Raw genomic sequence first — 21,555 nt, forward strand, 5'->3', positions numbered from 1 at the left:
GAGAAATGACATGGCACCGGAATAAACAATCTAAATGTTCGTACAGTTTGGAGGACTTGTTGGCAGAGTTGGGTGAATCATTCTCCATAGGTTTGTCACTACAATTGCCTCCTTTCACATTATCACAATATTTTCACTTTGTCATTTGATACATTATTAGAAAAACACTGATTATATCCACTTTGAGGATTTAACTTTAAAGCTCAGTAGGTCCATGACTAAGCTCATACATTTGGAATCATTTTTTTTAATATGGTGAGAAAAAAATTCTTCCTCACTGAAGTTCATTTAAAAAAAAATATTTACTAGTTATTTACCCACCAAAGATCTTACACTGTGAGAGCTTAAACCTTCAAAGAGAGGGATTAAAAATTGAAAGGGGGGAGGGATGGTGCAATATCAATTGCTGGCGGTTGAAGGCATCATAAAATATTCCTGCACAATTAGTAGGTGACCTTGTAAAAAGTTGGCGAATCATCGCCACAATCATAATCACAACCAAAGGCATGATGACTTAAAGCTCCATTGTGTAATTGTTTGAGTTGATTCTCAGCAAAAACCCATTTGTTCTTTCACAAATATGTACTCATTCAAGTGTAATTACAACTAATCAAAGTCTTCTCCTAAGCGTAGAATCTGCCATTTCGAATCATTCAGAATACATACGAGCGAGTCCCTCGAATGGTGGCAGCCATGTAGCGCCTCCATCTTTAAAATACATTAGGCAAAGAAGGCCATACCTGGAAATTCAAGCTCTGCCTTTCGCACTTTTACACTCAGTGGCACCGTGATGAATGCCAGGGGGAGATTACTTGCGACTGCCGGCAGATTTGAAAGCCTGTTGAAGATGGAGGATCACACTTATTCTCGAGGACATGTAACGGAGTCGCCAAGGAAGCGAAAAAGAGAATTAAAATGACAACGCGACAAGCAAAGACCAAAGTTAATATTGGAGTGGCTTTTCCAAGATGGAAAGAGCTCATGAGGAGCAAGGATTTTGAAGGTCCCATGACATGGTGCTCTTTAGATGCTTTTATATAGACCTTAGTGGTCCCCTAATACTGTATCTGAAGTCTCTTTTATATAGACCTTAGTGGTCCCCTAATACTGTATCTGAAGTCTCTTTTATATAGACCTTAGTGGTCCCCTAATACTGTATCTGAAGTCTCTTTTATATAGGCCTTAGTGGTCCCCTAATACTGTATCTTTAGTCTCTTTTATATAGACCTTAGTGGTCCCCTAATACTGTATCTGAAGTCTCACAATGAGCTTTCCTGAGGATGTGCCACTTCTGTGTCTGTAGCAATTGACCCTTCGCTAAGCCCCGCCCTCCTTAGTTACTGTGGCTACGCCTGTCAAGCTTTCGGGCCTGGCACGTCTATTACTGTGATTACTGTATGTATGCACTGGTGTCAGACATTCCCAAGGAGATAATTAGTAATTTTTGGTGAAATATCTGAGAAAGCAAGACAAAAGGGACTGCAGTATGCGTTTGAGGGATATATCCACGACATAACATGCAACCGATTAGCGAATAATTTCATCAATATACACCTATCACCATTTCTAGCCACTGGGGGACCATAGGCAGGCTGGGGGAACTCATATTAATGTTAAAAAACCTCATAAAGTGACATTTTCATGCCATGGGACCTTTAAAAAGTATGCCAAAGTTGCCTGCTTTCTTCTCGACAGGTAATTCTGCCAATTTGTGTAAATTCGAAATTTTGTAGTTGCTTGGCTAACTATAGCATGGTTGTGCATAACGCTAGAACGACGTCTAGGATACTTTTCCTCGCGTCAATGATGAAAAAGGATTGTCTACCTTGTAACATAAATCTGTGCGCTGCGACGGATCACGGCCACCGTAGGAGTTAAAACGCGCTCGGAACGGGAGGGGCTAGAAAGTAAGATTCAGTTGGTTGTCATTTTCAATTCCACTGCTAGACGGGAGAAATTCTTACACAATGTAGCTTTAACTTCCAGCGCATAGAAAACATCCTGCCAATTTCAAGTGCTCTCAAGAACCCGTCTCTCTCTAAGGAAACCCCAACCACGAGAGGGCATAGCTTCACATTTTCACATTTCCTACCCACACACCATGAAAATACTTACACCTCCATGATTTTCAACATTTCAATATAACAAAGGGACGTTAGCCAGAGATTGTTACAAAGACATTAATTCAACATTTACATTTTTGAATACTTACACTTGAAACAAGGATATCAAACACCTCATAAGTCCAACGCTGTTGCCTGTTTGTATTAGTATATTCACAATTTACAGTAAAGCAACGGAAAGACAACACTGTGTGAACTGTTCATTTTTTTTGCCTCGACATGCTGTAGAGCCACTTCTGCCAGCAAAGTCTCTGAGTGCAGTGTGTAGTCCGGAGGCGTGGCAGGACTCCCCTGCCTGTTCATCAGCTCATCAGGCCTCCAAGTTAAATGAAATACTCTTTTGGGTTTTCGGTGGAGACGTTCTGGGAGTCAGTCTGGTTGTTGAAAGGGAAATCTGGACTGTCTTCCTGTTTGACTTCCTTCGCTTCCTGGTTTCGATACGTCTCTTTCCTCCGGTAGAGGAATCTGGCAGTTATCGCCAGGCCGGTCACGATCACAAAGATCACAACTGCTATGACACCTGCAAGGTAGAGGACATTTCAATATGTAGAAGGCCGAGATATCAGATAATTGTCTTTTTCAGTTTTCAATACGCATGAGTGATCCCTACACTACTGCAAATTCAGAACAAAATATCTATTTTTCTCCCATTGTAGTGACATTTAATTTCCTAATGGTTCAATTATCTTGCTAATCTAACTTTCAAGTACGTGAACACCATTTTAAATCTTTTGAATCTATCTGACTCTTCTGCTCTGCTGAGCACATTTGGGAATATGAGAGCAGGTTTCATTTAATTGGAATTTCAAAATACGTCTAAAATCAATTTAATACTACATTACATTATAAAGAGTCATTCCTACATAGGCTTAATTGGGTGAACTGCCCTTTGTGCACCGAGACAGTCAGGCCCATTTTAATGGACAGTTTTAAATGATTTTTCTCTGGGTCTCACCTGTTCTATCTACACGACTATAGATTTAACCTTTTCAGTCTTCTCTTTGAATCAATCTGTGCTGGCAGAGCAACAAAGTTTCAAATTAGTTTTCAATGGACTCGTACCTGGCACATCACTTTATTCTTTCTTGGAGCTCAACATCTGTCCACAACTTTGTTGGCTCTAGCAAAGGCGATGTGTAACCTTTAAACTTTATCTTTGTCCCTTTGTTGAAAAATGCACCAAATAAATCTAATGATTGTCAAAGGTTTACCAAAAATCAAAGATTCTGCTGTTGTACCAATAAAACAGGTTCCAGTTCCAGTGAAAAAGGGGTGAAAAGGTTCAGTACCTCCAATCAGAGCCGAGTCAGTCCTGATAGCATTGACTAAAGGTTGACCTGAACCAACTGAACCCGACTGATCTACAGCAGAGAAAGAAGACAGAGGGGTAGGGAAAAATATTAGAAACCGAAAATGAAAAACCAAAGGGCACCAACAAAACCAAAGAAATGTCAAAGAGCAAGAAAGAAATTGAAGGGACAAGAAAAGAAGTGCAATTAGAGCAAAAAGATGAGGGAATCATAGGAAATGAAAGGATGAATGGCAAAAAAAATAAACGGATCAGAAAGAGAGAAAGGGACAGAAGAAAAATCCAGAGACAAGATGAGAACATCATCATTCAGAGTATACGGGGAATACTAAATAATTTCTCCAAATGACTCTAACAAAGCATCACGAACTGGATGAGAACGAACCCAGAGGAAAGAAAATCCCACATTACTCTCGAAAAAAAACAAGCAGGATGCTGTGTTGGATTAATGAGCCCATTTATGAGCTGGAGAAGCCGCTTTCATGCAGGAAAGACAACAGGAGAGGCATGTTACTCTACAGTACATATATAGAAAGAGAGAGAGAGAAGAAGCCCCAAAACATATGCACAGAAAAAGGGTATATATATTGCTTTGACTAACTTCTAATGTTATGCTATTGGTTAAAATGTCATCAACGTCCTTATTGTATTAGAAAGTGCTGTAGTAGAGCCATTAACCACAGTGGCTATTGGTCTTAAGAAATACAGTATATACATTCTCGTTTTTACTAATTGTGGTCTCCAATGGCACCTATAAAAGCTGTAGGGTTAGCTGCAAACCAATCGCGTGGTCAGATGCACAGACTAACAGTGTGTTAGCAGAGGCAAATGCCATAGCGGTTCTGAACGAGTCGAGCAGTGTAGCTTGTCTTGCTACATAATAAAGGGCGTCAGGCCTGACAAATGAACCCCAAATACTTTTAATGAATCCCAATTTGGCAGACAACACTGCACCATTGTTGTCGCTGTCGGCTGCACTGACTCTCCCTTCCTCTTTAGTACTTGAAGGAAACAGCAGATGATATTCTACATTTTTGGTTGTCAACAAATCCCATGAAAAGACCAAATTTAGTCCGACTCTCGTGCCTGTCTGTGGCACTCAGTTCATTCATTCATACTAAAAACGTATATCTTTAAAACTGCTATCTATTTTTTTTTTTTTATCAAAGCAAATTAACGTCCTATAACAGCTGGGCACTGTGGTTTGAAAAATATATGTTACTCAAAATAATAAGCGTATTAAACATTTAGTGCGTATTTTTTGGCATCAGGACGGTGTACGTGGATTGAGTCAAAATAAACTACAGTGTATGTGTGTGTTCATGGTATGGATGCACCGAGTCCATGATTCGGGTTCGGATTCGGCCGAATATTGGGCTTTTTGACGGGATTCGGTTTCTGCCGTACCATCACATTTTTTTCCACCTAACCAAACGCTATGCTTGCACTATGCGGCGTAATGACGGCGCCGTTGTTGTTTGGCAGTACTTTCAGTCAGAAGAAGGCGATTCCAAGTCCAGCTACATGTTCAATCTGCAATGCCAATTTGTCTGGTGGTGGCGAGGACCCTAAACAACACACAACATCGCCGCTGTTAAAACATTTGCGTATGAAACCTCCGAAAGAATACGACGAGTTGTGCATGAAGGAATCTCCAGACAGCAGCCAAAATGCAGCAACTTCAGGTACGGCAAAGGAAGGAGAGTCACAGCTAACAACTGGTGTTAACCACACAGTGCCTCTGTCAGCCGTTCTCTCGGCAAATGAGCGGATTGACCGAACGGTCGGCCACTGCTCGTTAGCTAACCTTAGCTTTCTAATTTCACCCACCCAACATGCCTTCATTCACTGGTTAGCGAAAATTTGCCAAACTAAATTGTCACTCATCTGGCGATAGCGATGTGCTTTCCTACGATGTGAAAAGAGCATGTGAATTCAACATTAAGTTGACCAGTGGATTCGGTATTCGGCCGAACTCCAAAAATCTGGATTTGGTGCATCCCTAGTTCATGGTAATGAGGGCACATTTCACCCAGTGCAACACAGTGTTTTTAACTGTTTTTAGACAACTATGGAGCTTTATTGCACAGAGGAATAAGATATATCAGACTTTGGCTACATAAGCAATATTTAGTAGGATCAATTCGCTATTGATTTTGGTCTTTTCATGACATATGATGAAAAATGTAAGACAATTTGAAAATATCACCAGACTTGTCCTTTAGCTGTGTTTTTTATTTATATTATTTTATGTATTTTTTACATTTAGCCAGTCATCAAGTTTCTGAGCTTCTACATCCAGTACAGTTCTCTATCTCTAACTTTTTAAGGGAATGTGATTTGCCTTTATACATTTCATTTACCTTGTTTTGTGACTTCTAGGATAGACTAGAATGGGAAGTTTATACTCTATAAACCTAAATTAGTGTCCTAACCATTACATAATTAGTATAAAACTCCCCCTCTCCTACCTGACAGGTGGTGTGTGTTCTCTGCTGCGTAGGGATTGGCTGACGCCGAGGAGCCGCAGTTGGACTGGACTAAAGGTCCGGTGATGATGACAGGGCTGGTGTCCGGGTGGAGCAGAGCAGCTTTCAGAGGGCTGATGGAGTTAAAGTGGACCACCGAGAGACAACCGGTGAAACCGAGAGACGCCAACCTGGCCATGTCTGGCTCCAAATCATCAGACCCTGTGGATAGAAAGAGACGAGCGAGAGCTGAATATGTATCATTGTTGTAAACTGCACAAAAGAGCTACTGTTACAGAATCTACATTATAAAAATAGGATCCTCAACTTTTATCTCAGCATGCTACAGATATTAAACCATCGGTGATGTAACTGACTTTCAATCCTATTTATTCTCTCTGTCAAAAACAGTTTGGACCAAGACATACTCACTGCATTTCCACGGTACAAATGGTTCCCCACACACTGTACTGACATGCATTAGAAATACAGGCTCTTTTCCATTCAGACTGAGGGCATGACGAGGCACCATTACGTCATTTTTCAAGTCAGCTACAAGTTAACCCTCGTATTGTCTTCCTGTCGACCATGCACTTGTTCTCCGGTTTGGTTTGCCTGTTTATAAAGCATAAAGGAGCCTATAAATGATCACCCAATTCTGTTTTACATCTTTTTGGCCAACTGCATAAGTTATTACCACTAGTTTTACAATTCTTTATGGAATTGATGGTGAATAAATCTCATTTAAATGAAATTACGCCTAATTATTGAGTAAAATAAGCAGCAATTAGGTATTATCTTGACTAATAGTTAAGTTCAGAGAAACATATGTTTATGGATGATCCCAGACTTTCTCCCGGGTAGACCATAAAAGTAGTGATCATCAATTAGTGTATGGAACCATCCATGTTATTTTTAGGAAATTTGGTTGAAAAGAAAGCCATGTTTCTGACATAGAAACTTTGAAAACAACAGGAGGGTTTAATACATATGGGCCATTCATTAGAGCAAAAATACATGGTTGCTTTTAGAATAAAGCATATTTCTTCCTGGATACAGTTTTGGTTTTTCTTTTGGCCCGACTGTGTTGTGTGTCACATAAACAGAGGAGAATCCCCAACATGTAATATTACATAGCCAGTATATTGGTGCCATTATTATATGCACACTAATATTCCACTATCATTTCAAAAATGACAATTTCCAAATTTGATCCGGGTCATGTAAACAGCATATCCCAATTGGATATTCAGAATAAGGCCTTTTTCTGAATATAGCATTTTTGAAAAGGTCATTTGTGATATGCTGGTATTATAAGGGCTTCAGAAGGACTCTTTGGACATGTAACCTGTGCATTCCGAATCTGCTACTTAATCCGAGTTTTTTACCTCAGTTTGTGACAGTTTATGGCCTCTTGCCTGTTTATGGCTTACAATCAGCTCTGTGCGTTGCTATGGTTGTTGTAACAAAAACCAATCAGCCAACAGTTTGCAGGGATGCGGTAGAGATGCACGTCCAAAAGAAATGAAGGAGAAACACAGCTACTTGGATGTTAGCAGGTTTTTGGATATGCACAAATATCGCAACTCTGACGTTTTCAAGAAGGTGGTTGAAACAATGAAAGAGGGACGCTGTGTTTGCACGCTCCAACAAGTCCACCACCACTAGAAAACATGTTGGAAAGAATCCTATTTTGCACGGCTGCATGTAATCGGGAATATTAGTGGAATATTCACTTTCATTAACCATGTAAACAGCTTAGTCGGAATAGGAAAAGGAATCAAACAACGGAATATTATGTGCATGTAAATGCAAGTCAGTGACTTGAACTGATAAGGCACCTGTAAACATGCCATTCTTTCAATATGCTGAGTACATTACTTTTGTTTGTTTACTCCGCTGAGTGCAGCAGCAGCAGCACACAAAGTGGCGTCAAGTCAGGATCCATAATGCTCATCACCATCCGATCCGAAATACCAAGCACACAGACACTCACACCCTCATTTCAGCAGACAGTGATTCAGCTTCCAGTCTGCAGCTATCACTCCTTGAGACTGATGTGCGCTCTCCCCACTATCTGTTCATTTGATGGACTTCAATCTCTCCATCATTCACCTCCGCTCCTCCACAGCGGTATAAACAGCAGCTGTGAAAGGCGACATTTCCCGTCGTGAGCAGCTGCATCAGTGACGGAGAGGTGACTGTGTTTTTTTACCGGGACACATCTGCATGTTGATGAGAGCAGCAGGAAACATTCCTGCAGCCTCTACGCTTCTCTAAGCAGGAACCGCCCCCCCCTCCCCTCCTCACCCTCTCTGTGTTCCTTCTGGGTCCATTAGCTAGGCTGATGGATGACAAGGTTGGCAGGAAACGACAGAAAATCCACTTTCCTGATCCTGATCTGACTCTCGGCCTCCTCTGGTTTGACAGAGAGGAGGACCGGTCACATACTGACATGACGGGGTTAAAACACACTGAGCTGAGTTACAAGATATGGTGTGTGCGTGCATCACATAAAATGACATTTTTTTTAAATAATTTTATCATGGAATTTAGTTGCTTCAAACACCATGTTGAATTAAGTTTTGACAGAACCCCAAAACAATATGTTTTTAAATTAACCAATTGATGACAATTTTGCATGCAATATCTTTAATCATTCAATTTCATGCAAACATACAACAGTAATTACAATGTTCACGCACCGATACAGGAAAAACAAAAAGCCTCTGAAACATCAATTACAGCCTGAGCTGGTCAAAGTATCTTCTGAATGTTTTAAAAAGAAAATGAATGCTTGCTTGTGAGGGAGGTTCAAACTTAGAACAACGTAGTGACAATCTGCTGGAATGTTTCTGTCTAAAAATACATTATTTGTAGTGCCACATAACACCAAAACCCTAAAAGAAATACATGTTTTCTTAACCCTCCTGTTGTCTTCGGGTCAAATTTGACCCATTTTCAAAAAATGTCTATATCATAAATATGGGTTTCTTTCAACCAAATTGCCAAAAATTAACATGGATGGTTCCATTTAACGCTATTCTCAAGTAAAATGAAGGATCAGTACACTACTTTCATTGAATTTGGGGTGTTTTATTCAATTTTATAGCAAATTTCTGCTTTTTAAACTAAAAAATTAGTTTAGTGTCCACGAATTCCAAGAATAAGTGTAAAGTATTTTGTATGAGTTGGTAGTAGTGGGGAAAAAGCGTCAAATGTAAAAGTGACAAAAATGTCGAAAAAAGGGTCAAAAACGTAGAAACAAACGTTGAAAAAACACAATGTCAAAAAGCAAGAAAAACATTGAAAAAACAAATTTGGTGTTACTTGATAGTTTGATAAAAGTCTGATAAATCGCTGACTCATGTTTTACAACTAAATAGTGAGTGTGTTTGCTTTGAAATTGACAGCGTGTGGCTGGGTTAGCTCAGCTGGTAGAGCAGGCGCACATATATAGAGGTTTACTCCTCGACGCAGTGGCCGTGGGTTCGACTCTGACCTGCGGGCCTTTCATGTCTTCATCTGTCCTGTGGAAATAAAGGCCTAAAAATGCCCACAAAATAATCGACAGTTGTTGTGCAGGTGTTGTCTATCTCATAAGAGAGCTGTGTCTGCAGCCTCTCAGCCCCTAATGTTATATTAACAGCCTACATCTCAGTCCGTCTCTGATGGAGCCATGACGGAGCCATTTACTGTCTCACCCTGACTCTGTCACAGGTCCCTGTCCAGGACTACACAGCTAAATTGATAAAGCAGGGCACTAAAACAACCTGGGTTGGCCACACTTTGCAATAAAGCATCCGTTAAATGGACTTCCCTTCTGTAACGGGAGTGAGGAGGAGGCGGTATGTAAAGGCAGACGGACATTTGAGCAAACAGTCAGACTTAAATCTAATGTCTTAAATAACAAACATGATGCATCTCTTACAACCTAAACGTACCAGTGTTGTTAATTTCAAAATTGTCCAAATATAATAGATACCTCGGCAGAGGTTTAAAGAGTAACTAATCAGCAGGCAGGCAAACAGTGTGTCCTTGCCTTCTCTGGTTAAACACGTCAAGCTTGTTTTCACTTCTGACCACAGTCAGCATCACTGATGGATGTGGTCTAGAGGATGGATACCCGAACCGAGCCTGTCGGGACCCAACGATCAACGGTCAAACCCCGACGGGCTGGGCCGGGCCAGGTTCGGACAGATATTTATAAATGATGTTTGGGTTCGGGTCGGCTTCGGTCACATCAGCGCGATAAGGCATTGAACATTTAACATTTTTAAAAAGCTTATTACGTAGGTCTGCGCCTGTGTTAACGTGCGCTTGTTGCTGCTGTTGACATTTCCGAATGCCTTCCTACAGTTGCTTAATAAAAGCGGGCTTTCCACACAAACTAACGTACATGTGTCATTAGTATGAGAAAAAAATGAGATTTTAACTGTGTCGGGCTCGGGTCGGGCTCGGACAGAAATATCTTAATGCCTGTCGGGCTCGGGCAGGGTTCGGTTACTGCTCTGTCGGACGTGGGCCTGGCTCGGACAGAAAAATGCGGCGCGATCCGCACTCTAGTGTGGTCATGTGTGCTTAGCTGCAACTGTAACCACAGCCAACAGTGATGTCACAGAGTCCTGGACTACACCTGTACATCACTGCAGCAAGGGGAGAAGGTAATCAGTCTGTATGGGCTCAATGTTTATTTAGTAACCAGCTCTATTTCCACAGCGCTGTTGAGTAAGGTCTGGCTACACCACACGTACATTCTGGGATAGTAGAAAGAAACACTCTGGGTTGTTTGCATTTCTTTAAGCCAATCAGAATCGTCTTGGGCGGCGCTGAGCTCCGGACGCAGCCGATGCGTCTGCAGATTAGGCTGGATCGCACTTCCCTTAAATTGCATCCCTGTTTCCCCCACTCGCCTCCCTTCCTCGCCTCTTGGTCCATCCCACTGAAGACGAAGAAGCATTGGAGAGACGGAGGAAATCACGGGAGGAGAGAGGAAACGAGGAACTGTGTTTTCGTAGGGTTAAGACATCCTTTCCTCTGAAGCGTCACGTGACTTAGTCAACTGTATGGGCGGAGTTAAGGAACGGCTTTCAGCGGCTTCCAGGAAGGCTGCTCTTGTGTATCCTCGCTTATAGCTCCTCAGAAATCACGCAGCGATGCTCGCGCCTCAATCCTCGGGGGCAGGAATAAGAGCTTTGAGATGGCCTTCATGAAAGAGGGGCCAGAACAACCAGAGAAGTGAGGAGATATCAAATAAGGGAAGTGAGAATCAGCCGTAGTCTCGAGGAAGGAACTTGTTTTGGTGGAACATTTGGACCCCGCAAAAGAAAACGCCACATACAATATTAAATGAAGTTAACTGTTGACACAATACAGTAACGTGAGCTGTTTAAATTAGCTGATACATGGTTAAACCGTGTGTACTTTGTCCACAGCAATCCCACCTTTCGGTCCCTAAAGGTGCCAGTTAGAGAGGAAATGCCCTAAACATATTCTTTATAAATGTTTCCAATTATTTCCCGAAAGAACCGAGCAGGCCTGCCTTGTTGCACCGTCCAGATTTTCTTCAAACGTCTCCGTTTAAAGTGTAACACAAGAACTATGTGGCAAAATCCAACTTCACTATCTGCTGAAGTAGTTTTTTTTTGTTTACATCTTGACTAAGCACCTCTTAGCACGCCGCGTGATGAAGTGATTTAAAATGTCATGTTAGTACTAACAGGTATAGCTGCATTATTCCTGCAGCTTTTTATAAGAAAGCAAGTGCCGAGTGTAGGTGGAGGCCAAACATATCAGAGCTATTCAATTCAAATGAGTGTGAGTCAGAGTGCTCTTTAAAGAGGTCCTATGCAGTTTTGGCCATTTCTTCTCTGTTTTCTTGATTTTTGCTCGCATGTTTCTCTATAGAGCCCCACCTACAGCTTCAGAATAGATATTTGGGCAGCTCCTATGTTTACTTGTGTCTGACTCCTCTCTCGGTCAGTCTGCCGTTTCCTCTTTCTCTGTTCCTCCGACAATGCTTTCCTCGCTTTCTGCTTCTTTTTTTGCCGGCTCAGCCATGACGATAGTGTGAAAAACTCCATCGCTACCTTGTTGGCCGGTTCCTGAAGTAAAGGGGCGTATGTGTGCAGTGCCGTTTGTTTATTTATTTGATTAGGACAATGCACATTAATGAACATTTCTGTAAATGCGCCAGTGTTAGCCAGTCGGCTAATTTTCAACTGTAGTCCTAGTTGCCTAGCATGCACGTCTTTATGGGTGGGAAGAAACTGGGGCAACCGGAGGAAACCCACGCAAGCACGGGGAGAACATGCAAACTCCACACAGAAAGGCCTGAGACGACCTGGGTTCGAAGCCAGAACCTTCTTGCTGTGAGGTAGAAGGGCTAACCACCGTGCTCCCTGAAGCAATTCCTGACAATGAGGCCGCCGGCTCATCGGCCCAAAGTTGCGAGGGTGGTTTTTCCTCTCACAGGCGCTAGGGGGGGAGCAAGACGACCACCATTCAACTCGAAAAAAGTCATATAAACATTCCAATGACTCCAAAGCTGTTCAGTTAAGGTAAATTAAGCTAAAAACTTTAACTAGCAAGGCCTTGTCTCTACTTTTACTGCCTCCTCACTTACCGTGCACTCTGCCCAACACCAGCGACTTGATGGCGTTGAATTCTCCGTCAGATGTCAGGTTGAAGTCTTCTCTGGCGTTTTGGTCGATCTGAAACAAACAACAGACAGTATATCTCTTATTAACTGTGGGTTCAACTTTTTTGTTATTGCAACACCAGACTAACTAAAAGAAAGTTACTTTTTGATTTTTGTGCCATTATTTTCTCAGTGTAGAAGTCAAAACTTGTGGATATCTGAATTTGGAGGTTCATTTGTTTATAGTTGCATTTTTAGAACAGCTTTCCCTTTCTTTCATCTCACCAGCTCAGTGGGGGAAATGAGTGACAGAGTCCAGACTTTCAGGGAAAAACATTCAGTCATCCGTGGTGAAATTCTCCACTGGAGATTAATATAATGAGGGCTGCTCCACAGAGTCTGGCAATGTGGTCTTAGAGAGAAAAGCTAAAACAGAGCCAAACTTGTTTCAAACTCAACTTTAGCATTTAAAGGCCATTTGACACCAAAGCCAACAGAGATTCTTTTAAATATTTTACTTATAGAACCATTTTCATTTGTAAGTAGCAGTTTTAAATACGGATTACTTCAATGAGGTATCACTTGAATTCCTGGTTAAAATAAGAAGAGTTGGAGTCATACACTTAAACTTAAGAGTAAATGCGGGTTAGCTTCTAGTTGATGCAGATGACTGCAGACAGTATTTATCTGTTCTCTTTTCACTCAAGTTAAAACCAGACTAAGTGCCGTACATGTTCCTCCAAATCTAAACAGGACTAAGGGTCCTATTTTAACGATCTAAGCACTTGGCATGAAGCGCCTGGTGCAGGTGTGTTTAAGGGCGTGTCCAAATCCACTTTTGCTAGTTTGATGGCGGGAAAAACGGTCCGTTCGCCGGGTGCATGGTTCTAAAGGGTTGAACTTAGTGTCTTCATTAATCAGAGGTGTGTTTTGGGCGTAACATGCAATAAACCAATCAGAGATTATCTCCCATTCCCTTTAAAAGCCAGGCGCGTTTGGACCTTGGAGCATTGCTGTTATGATGGAGGATTTGCACCGTAATATTTGTATTTGTAATCTTCTGCATGTGTGTGTGCTGCTGTGAGTCCCTGTGTGTGTAACAAGCATAGTGTGCACGCGCTGTGCATAAGCCTAGGCGCATTTTACTAATGCTCTGTTAAAATAACAATGAAATGCTGCGTTATTGACTTTAGACCAGGTTTTTGTTGGTCAATGGCGCGATCGCTTCCCGCTGTCTCAAGATAGCAATACGCCAAGAATGCACCTGAACACACCTCCCTGTAAGATCAGCACGCCCATGGGTGCACAGATGGGTGCAGGTGCATTTGCTATTTAAACAATGTGGGCACTGGATGGGAAATTGACAATTGCGTCGGTAGACACTTGTGTCGGGCTTTGCGCTGCGCTGCGTGCGGGTGCAAGATAGGGCCCTAAGAGTCTGCAGTACGAACATGCCAGCAGCTCTGTGGGGCTGTACTTAAGCACAGTGATGACTTGAGCTAAAATGCTAACGTCAGGATGTTAACATGTTGATGTTAAGCAGCTATACTGTTTACCATGTTTACCATCTTAGTTCAGCATATCAGCATGCTGGTATTTGCTGATTAGCAAATATTACAAACAAAATGCAGCAAAACTACAGCTGAGGCTGATGGGAATGTCATTTTTGCAGGTAGTTGGTCATAAATCAACTTTTAGGACAAATAAAAATGGCTGGTTGCGAGTGGGTTGAATGCACATTTGTTAGAAACAAATACAGTGTTTCCCTTTTTAAACATAGATATCTACTATTTCAAAATAAAACCGGACACATACACATATAACTGGTCGCAAGTAAAATTGTTGCAGATAGCAACATGGCATCATGACTTTGCGCCAAATGGCGTGTTATCTCTGCGCATTTTGAGCTTTCCACGTGTATATCTACGCTGTATACAGCGGATGGAAGTCCTAGGTGAAATTCACACGTAATGTAGGTCAATGGCAGCCGAACGGTGTTGATAAACACGCTAAAAAGCGTTTATGCGTCTTGATAACACGCGAAAACGGCATACGAATCGGCGTGTCGTACATACGCCACTTTATAAGATCAGTCTGCAGATAGATAACATTGTGCTCATGAGTTAAAAAAAACCAACAAATCACACAAGGCTAGCGCCAGGTCAAGTTTTCTTCGATTTAAATTGATTTATTTCAGTTTATTTCACTTTCGACACGGTATAACCTGGAGTGTTGAACAGCTGTCCCAACAGAGTGGGACTAACTGGAGCGTGCTTTGAGATCAACAGGAAACCCTGGGAGGGAAAACAACGGGCACTGGCCTCTCTGAAAACGGAGGACACGGTGTATTGGGAGCCCCGAGGACATTTCGGCTTCACAGAGTCATTTTTCAGCAGGACATCTGCTCGGGGGACAGGATCTGATGCTGTTGTGAGAGCAGTGTGCAGACTGTAGGCTGCTGGCCATCAGGACACAGCACACTAAAGCGCCCGTGTAGGTTCACCTGATGTCCCTGGAGTATGTCGCTAACGATATAATGATTCAAGGGGATGGATACCGGCAAGATGAGATGCGGCTCATATTTCACTGGAGCCGAGCGAATCAGGAGGCTGCACCCATGCACGACCAGGTCACCTTGTATTTCCTCTCAGGGTGTTGATATTACGCAGACATCCAGCCAGGCTACGGGTTAGAGGAAGTTAACCTCGTATATCATCTGGGACTGTTGTTAACAAGATAAGAAGTTCAGTGGATCCAGATATGATAAAGACGCTTCATATTTCATCGGAAGCTCTTCTAATGTGTAGTTTGTCCCCGCTGCCCTGCCGTATCATGTCATCACTGGGGCTTTATTATCACTGATAGGAACAGCACAGCACTGTAGTTCCAGGATTCTAATATTTTAAAGCCATAGTGCGTAATTTCTGTCGTAATGAAAACAAAACTGTCAGCGCGTCCACATGATACAAGCCTTCCGTGACCACGCCAACCCAGTCTCACGTCAGTTCGTGATGGCATTACGAAATTAAATCTATTAGAATGTGATACTATCACGTTATTGTGAAGATTTACGTGTTGGGGTCACGTTTTTTAAACTAATGTATTTCAATGAGAAGCATCTTACGTGATCACAGCACGAATCTTTCTGCCAGTCAGGCTGCAGCAGAGAAGCTGGATACAGCTTTGCTATTATTGGTATTTTGGCCCCAATAACCGCTGTTTTAATCAACATTTATTCACCAGATCTTATCACGGTTTATATGTATTTCTTTTAATGTTATTATTTCGGTCTATTTCGGCCAGGGAAGCTGGATTGCTTTGTTGTTTATTGATATTTTTTAAACTATAACGCTACAATCTATCAACATTTATTAAGCTGTTATCATGGTATGCATTTCTTTATTTTAATAATATTATTTCGGTCTTATTACTGGTGAAATATTACAGTAAATAAGACAGAACAGTAGGCTACGATATGAGCCGAGCTGGCGCATTCAAAGCCGATGTCCCACGATGCAATGCGGGCATTCATTCACAGAATCAGACAGCGATCAGCGGGTCTTTAACGTCAGTATCGCTTCAATGTACGTAAGGGATCATGTAGAGCGTTGTTATAGCGAATACAACAACGGCAGGGTGATCAGGACCCCGACGCCAATCTTCTTCCAGCCGATTTATTGATAGCTCTCCTCCAGAGGGAACAGAACTGCGTCCATGGCAACGCTCTGCTATGCATGCTTTTTATGTTTCCCCAGGAGGAGAAGGCAGTAAATGGATGGAGACCATGTTCTTTACAGTGATGTAAATTTAATTGGCTGCAACAGCATTTTAGCACATGCCTTAAGGTACTGGTCATTGTAAAGTAAGTTAAAGTGTTTGCATGGAGATATACCAAATACACTGCTGAAAATACTGTAGGTAAACAGTTATGGCAAGTCAAAAGCCATAAGTTTTTTTTTAAATAATGCAGACAGTATTGCTCCTTGTCTTTTTCTGGTGCTTAAAGGTCCCATGACATGCTGCATTTTGGATGCTTTTATATAGGCCCCAGTGGTCTCCTAATACTGTATCTGAAGTCTCTTTCCCGAAATTCAACCTTGGTGCAGAATTACAGCCACTAGAGCCAGTCCCACAATGAGCTTTCCTTAGGATGTGCCATTTCTGTGTCTGTAGCTATTGAGGAGGAGAGAGGGGGGGCAAGGTGGAGGGTGGGGGTGTGGCCTTGACCAACTGCCACTTTGCTCGTTTGGAAGCCATGATGTCTCTCTCTTTCTCATGGGTGGGCCAAATTCTCTGGGCGGGCAAAGCAGAGAAAGGGGAGGTAACCTTGCTCCTTATGACATCATAAGGAGAAGATTCCAGATTGGTCCATCTGAGCTTTCATTTTCTCAAAGGCAGAGCAGGATACCCAGGGCTCGGTTTACACCTATCACCATTTCTAGCCACTGGGGGACCATAGGCAGGCTGGGGGAATGCATATTAATGTTAAAAAACCTCATAAAGTGAAATTTTTATGCTATGGGACCCTTACTAAAATATCACTCTAACATCTTTTATTTTGAATGTAGAAGGAGGAGTCTAACAGAACAAACCTTCAAACTGAAATTAAGCTCTGCTCAGTTCGAGACTGCCAAAAGTGATTAAAAAGCCCCATTGATCGCTAAAATGTAGATACACTATTCTTTTCGAAGTATTGTCAAACAAAACAGACGCTAGCTCGCCCCTCCCTCCTCCTCATCCCGTCCCCTCCCCCTCCCTTTCGCGCACTAATCCCAACCCCCACCCCCAAATCCTTCTTGTCGGTTGTTGGCCGGAACACTGTTTGTTATGTTTGGTGGTGCAGGTTGGCGCAGTTTGTTGTTGTTTCCATTTGTGGAGCCTGGGCTGTCTACAGTGTGTTCAGGGGACAGGCAGCTAGCAGATAGTGAGGAGATGTTTTTTACAGTGTGTTCAGGGAACAGGCAGCTAGCAGATAGTGATATGTTTGCTGTATGTGACAAAAAAATTTGTAGCCTAAAAAACGCGTGACATCGCTTAGAGCACCTTTAAGTAATATTTTGTCTCACAAAATACATTCTGGCAATCATTCTACCCTCTGTACCAACAGATACATGGTGTAAATAAGTACATGGTGTGTCTGTGTGTGCGTGTGTGCGCGCGCACGTGCGTGTGTGTGTGTGTGTGTGTGTGTGGTACCTGCACAGACACAGAGTCCGTCAGTCTCCTGATGGTAACAGTGTGCAGTTGTCCGTTGGCCAGGCTCTTCACTCTGCTCCTCAACACTTCAGCGTCCCGGCTGCTGTCCAGCTTGTATCTCACCTCCAGTTTATCTTCACACACACACACACACACACACACACACACACACACACACACACACACACACACACACACACACACACACACACAAAGTTTTTTCAAATTTAAACTTTGTCCCTTAATGAAAACATCCAGGTCTTCTTGTCTAATCTTTTCTAATCTTCTAATCTCTACGTGTCTTTTTCTTAAGTGTGTATTTTTCACTTCGATGATGAATCTGAATGATGAGTATCTGAGTCAATAAAGCTTTCCATATTAGGAGGATTAGAAGTTACTGTAATTCCCTACCAATAACGCAACTCCAAATCCAATTAATTTCTCTAATATTCGGAGGATTAAAAGCAGATTTAAAGAAAGCCCTGTGATGTCTTTGGGCTTTTAAGCTGAATAAGAAGTATAACAAATCATGCGTCGTACTTAAAATGCATGCATATTAAAATGTTTTACACTTTTCAAGTGTGGTAATTAATCCCATCATTGTGTTATTCTTTTTATTACAAAGTTGCATTTGCCAAGAAGGAATAACTGTTTGGTGTCATCGAGTTAGCTGTTGTGTCTGATAATAAATGTATGCATTCTTGAAAGCAGGCCTTAAGTGATTGACTTAAGTGACTGACAAGGAATTTCTGTGTTTGGGCAGAGAAGGTTTAACTGCAGCAGAGTGGGAAAAGAAAATAAGAATAAAATGAGCCGAGCAAGAGAAAGCTCTCAGGGATTTAATTGGACACTTCAGTTTAAGTGCATTTCACCGAAGACTCCACTGTCAGCATGAAAACCTTTAATGCCCTTGCTGTCCATCAGCTTTCTCTGAGTCATTAACACCAGAAAGAACCCATTTACATCTAATCTGGCAGCAAAGTGCCAATACTGTGACTCCTGGATGATGAAAATGTCATTTTAAATTCAAAGTGCCTCCTACTACTCCTAAAACTCACAACATAATTATTTTACACAAAAGTTAATAAAACAGAACACTGACCTGCCACCCATTAGCAGCCCACCAAACTTTTATTCCCTCCCCCCCCCAGCATCACTCATCAGGTCTCAGTGATGAGACCGGTTAACACATTTTTTTTCAGCCTGAGACAAAAAAACATAATAGCCGGCCCGGCTGGACAGATTAAAAGGCAGTAGAGGCTGACGGGGTGTGAATCCAGACAGAGGAAAGATCTGACACATCTTGATCTGGTAAAGCTGCAGAGCACAGCAGAGGAAGAGGAGGAGGAGGAGGAGAGAAGGTGGAAGAAGGACAGGAGGAGAGGTCGATATCAGGAGAAAATGATAGAAGTCTGAGGAGGAGGAGAGGTGAGATGAGATTCCCTCAGAGGATTTATTACTGTATTGTTTTATGGATCTATTAAATATATGTATGGTTTGTGATGATTGATGTTTGATCTGCTGCCACTTGCTCACACCCCCCCACCCCCTCTCCCCCAAGGGACCACAATGGAAATAAGCCTCAGGGCTTTATTGTGTTATCCTGACTTTGTTTTGTTTTTAATGTATGGTGCATAGTTGTATCGTATTTTATAATAAAATGGGCAAATAAAATCAATCAATCACTCATAGGGCTCTCTGAACTTTTCAGAACTCGTGGGTAACGTCAGAGAAGAGAAGTACTGCAGGCCATCCAACAACTAAACGTGGGTAAAAGTCCCGGTCCAGATGGTCTGCCCACCGGGCTCAGCGTAACTAACAGCGTAAATTTCCCTCTCTCTCTCTCTCTCTCTCTCTCTCTCTCTCTCTCTCCCAACCTAATCAGCTGCATTGTCATCAAGCTGAATGTGGGCGTTTACTTTTTCAGTTCAACCAACCAGATTTTGCCACAATCCCTGCGAGCTATCGCGTTGTTGCATCCAAACTTGAAATCTGTTCTACTCTTTGCTGCAGTCAGTTGTCATTTCAGGCCCCGTTCAGAAGCCCCGCTTCACATCACATCCATCCAGATCTTCAGGCTTCCTCACCAGTGTCTAGACCCCATCGGGGGGGAGGGGGGGGTATTCCTATATATCCACGGCGTCTATACCCCTTATAATTTAACCTTGCGTTGGACTCTACCATATCAACCTATAATGCACCATGTTCATTAAACTTACTTTCACTCTTAAATGAAGTCTCTCCTGATTGAAATATAGTGATGACATTTTAAACCTCCTTATCTTGGTGTGTAGTGAAGGTCTGAACAACGGTATGGGGGAATCTTTTTATCAGGGTGTCATGTGTTTATTGTATAAGAAAGGTGATGACAATGATATTGATAACTACAGACATCTGACCGTTATGAGTAGGCTTGTAACAATAATTAAATAATTGTCTAATCGCAATTTTTGACGTAAACGCCGTTTCTTTGTTTGATTATTGGCAAAGGTCCTAAGGGATATGACTGTTGATAGTAATTGTTGATTTTGTTTGGATATGCTAAATTGTAATCATATCAGTGATTATTGGTGCTTTGTTGTTGTTGTTGTAGTGGATACATGTTCTACTGTCAATTCAATGTTAAAGAGTTGTTTCTACATTAGCTGGGTCACATATATAGTGACATGCCCAAAAGATGCATCCTGGGATCCATTCAAAACTTGAATTTGTTTGAAAAGTAATACATGAATGAATCTTTTCAAAATGTGACTAAAAGAGACAATTCTATTCTAAATGACAATTATTTCTGAGACAAGTCATTGCACGGGAAAAATTTGGAAATGTTACAGCTCTAATTATGAATACTGATTATAAGATTCCAGACAAAGTAATTATGAATAGATTAAAAAAGTAATTACAAAAAGTTGAGGGAGGAAGATGAAGAGAGGCAGAAAGAAAATGTCTTGACAAGACTTTTCATTTTAGGTTTGAAAATGTGAGCGAAAACGTGGAGTAGGAATAAAAAAAAAAAGGTGTTAAGAGAAGACTGCAGGAGAGAAGGAGTCCAACAGATAGGGAAAAAAAGCTTATGAGAAGCTTCTCATAAATGATAGAGGGCATTCAACCTCAAGTCTGAAGGATCTGGAGGAGAGGGGGGAAAAAAGGATGTGAAAAAGGAATGAGAGAGGAAAGTGGATAGGAGGAGAGGTGTTTAAGAGGCTTATAAAAAGTGATACACCTGATCTTGTAGGAAAGGCAATTCAAGCTAGATAAGGCGATGTCAAAAGAAAATGAGACGCCCTACTTCAAGCTGCAGCCAAACAAACTCCTTCAAAATAAAAGCCTCCTCACCGTGCTTGTTGATGAGCAGGGCCAGGTACTCTCTGTAGTAGGAGCTGACGTAGAGCAGCAGAGCCGGACTCTGGTTGGTCCTGAAGCTCAGCGAGACGTTCTCTCCTCTCAGCATCATGTCGGAGTAGATGGAGGACGGCAGAGCGCTGCTGTTCCTGCTCAGCTCGTACGGCTCCTTGAAGGTGTAGCTGACGGACGTCTCCGACTTGAAGCTGGCCGACACCTCTGCGGGAAGAGAGACCGCCACAGAGATGTTACAGTACAGGCTTTTATCTGGCAATTAATAGAAATGGAAAGGAAAAAAGTGGATTTTGCAAGATGTATAAAAACACAGTGTTTGCCAGTGTGGCTACGTTGTTTTCAAAGAACACAACTCCAAGATATCCCAGGCAACAGCATTATAATGCTTTCATTATTGACTGCATTTTTGAAGAGAAATCCTGAACACTGCTGTTGCTGCAGCATCACCATTTATTAAAGAAAAGT

General features: G+C 42.0%; 1 protein-coding gene across 1 annotated transcript in view; it reads right to left on the reverse strand.

The window, feature by feature from the left end:
• Window positions 1-2,166: 2,166 nt before the first annotated feature.
• Window positions 2,167-21,555, reverse strand: part of LOC120568723 (contactin-associated protein-like 4) — a 202,240-nt gene continuing 182,851 nt past the window's right edge. The window contains exons 19-24 of the mRNA XM_039816408.1: window positions 21,070-21,294; window positions 17,737-17,870; window positions 12,526-12,613; window positions 5,904-6,122; window positions 3,413-3,484; window positions 2,167-2,643 (exon numbers count right to left, since the gene is read on the reverse strand). Coding sequence (XP_039672342.1) covers window positions 2,447-2,643; window positions 3,413-3,484; window positions 5,904-6,122; window positions 12,526-12,613; window positions 17,737-17,870; window positions 21,070-21,294 — 935 coding nt within the window. The 3' untranslated portion in view covers window positions 2,167-2,446. The remainder of the gene's footprint in view (window positions 2,644-3,412; window positions 3,485-5,903; window positions 6,123-12,525; window positions 12,614-17,736; window positions 17,871-21,069; window positions 21,295-21,555) is intronic.

The sequence above is a fragment of the Perca fluviatilis genome, chromosome 11, assembly GCF_010015445.1.
Source record: "Perca fluviatilis chromosome 11, GENO_Pfluv_1.0, whole genome shotgun sequence".
In the NCBI taxonomy this organism is placed as follows: domain Eukaryota; kingdom Metazoa; phylum Chordata; class Actinopteri; order Perciformes; family Percidae; genus Perca; species Perca fluviatilis.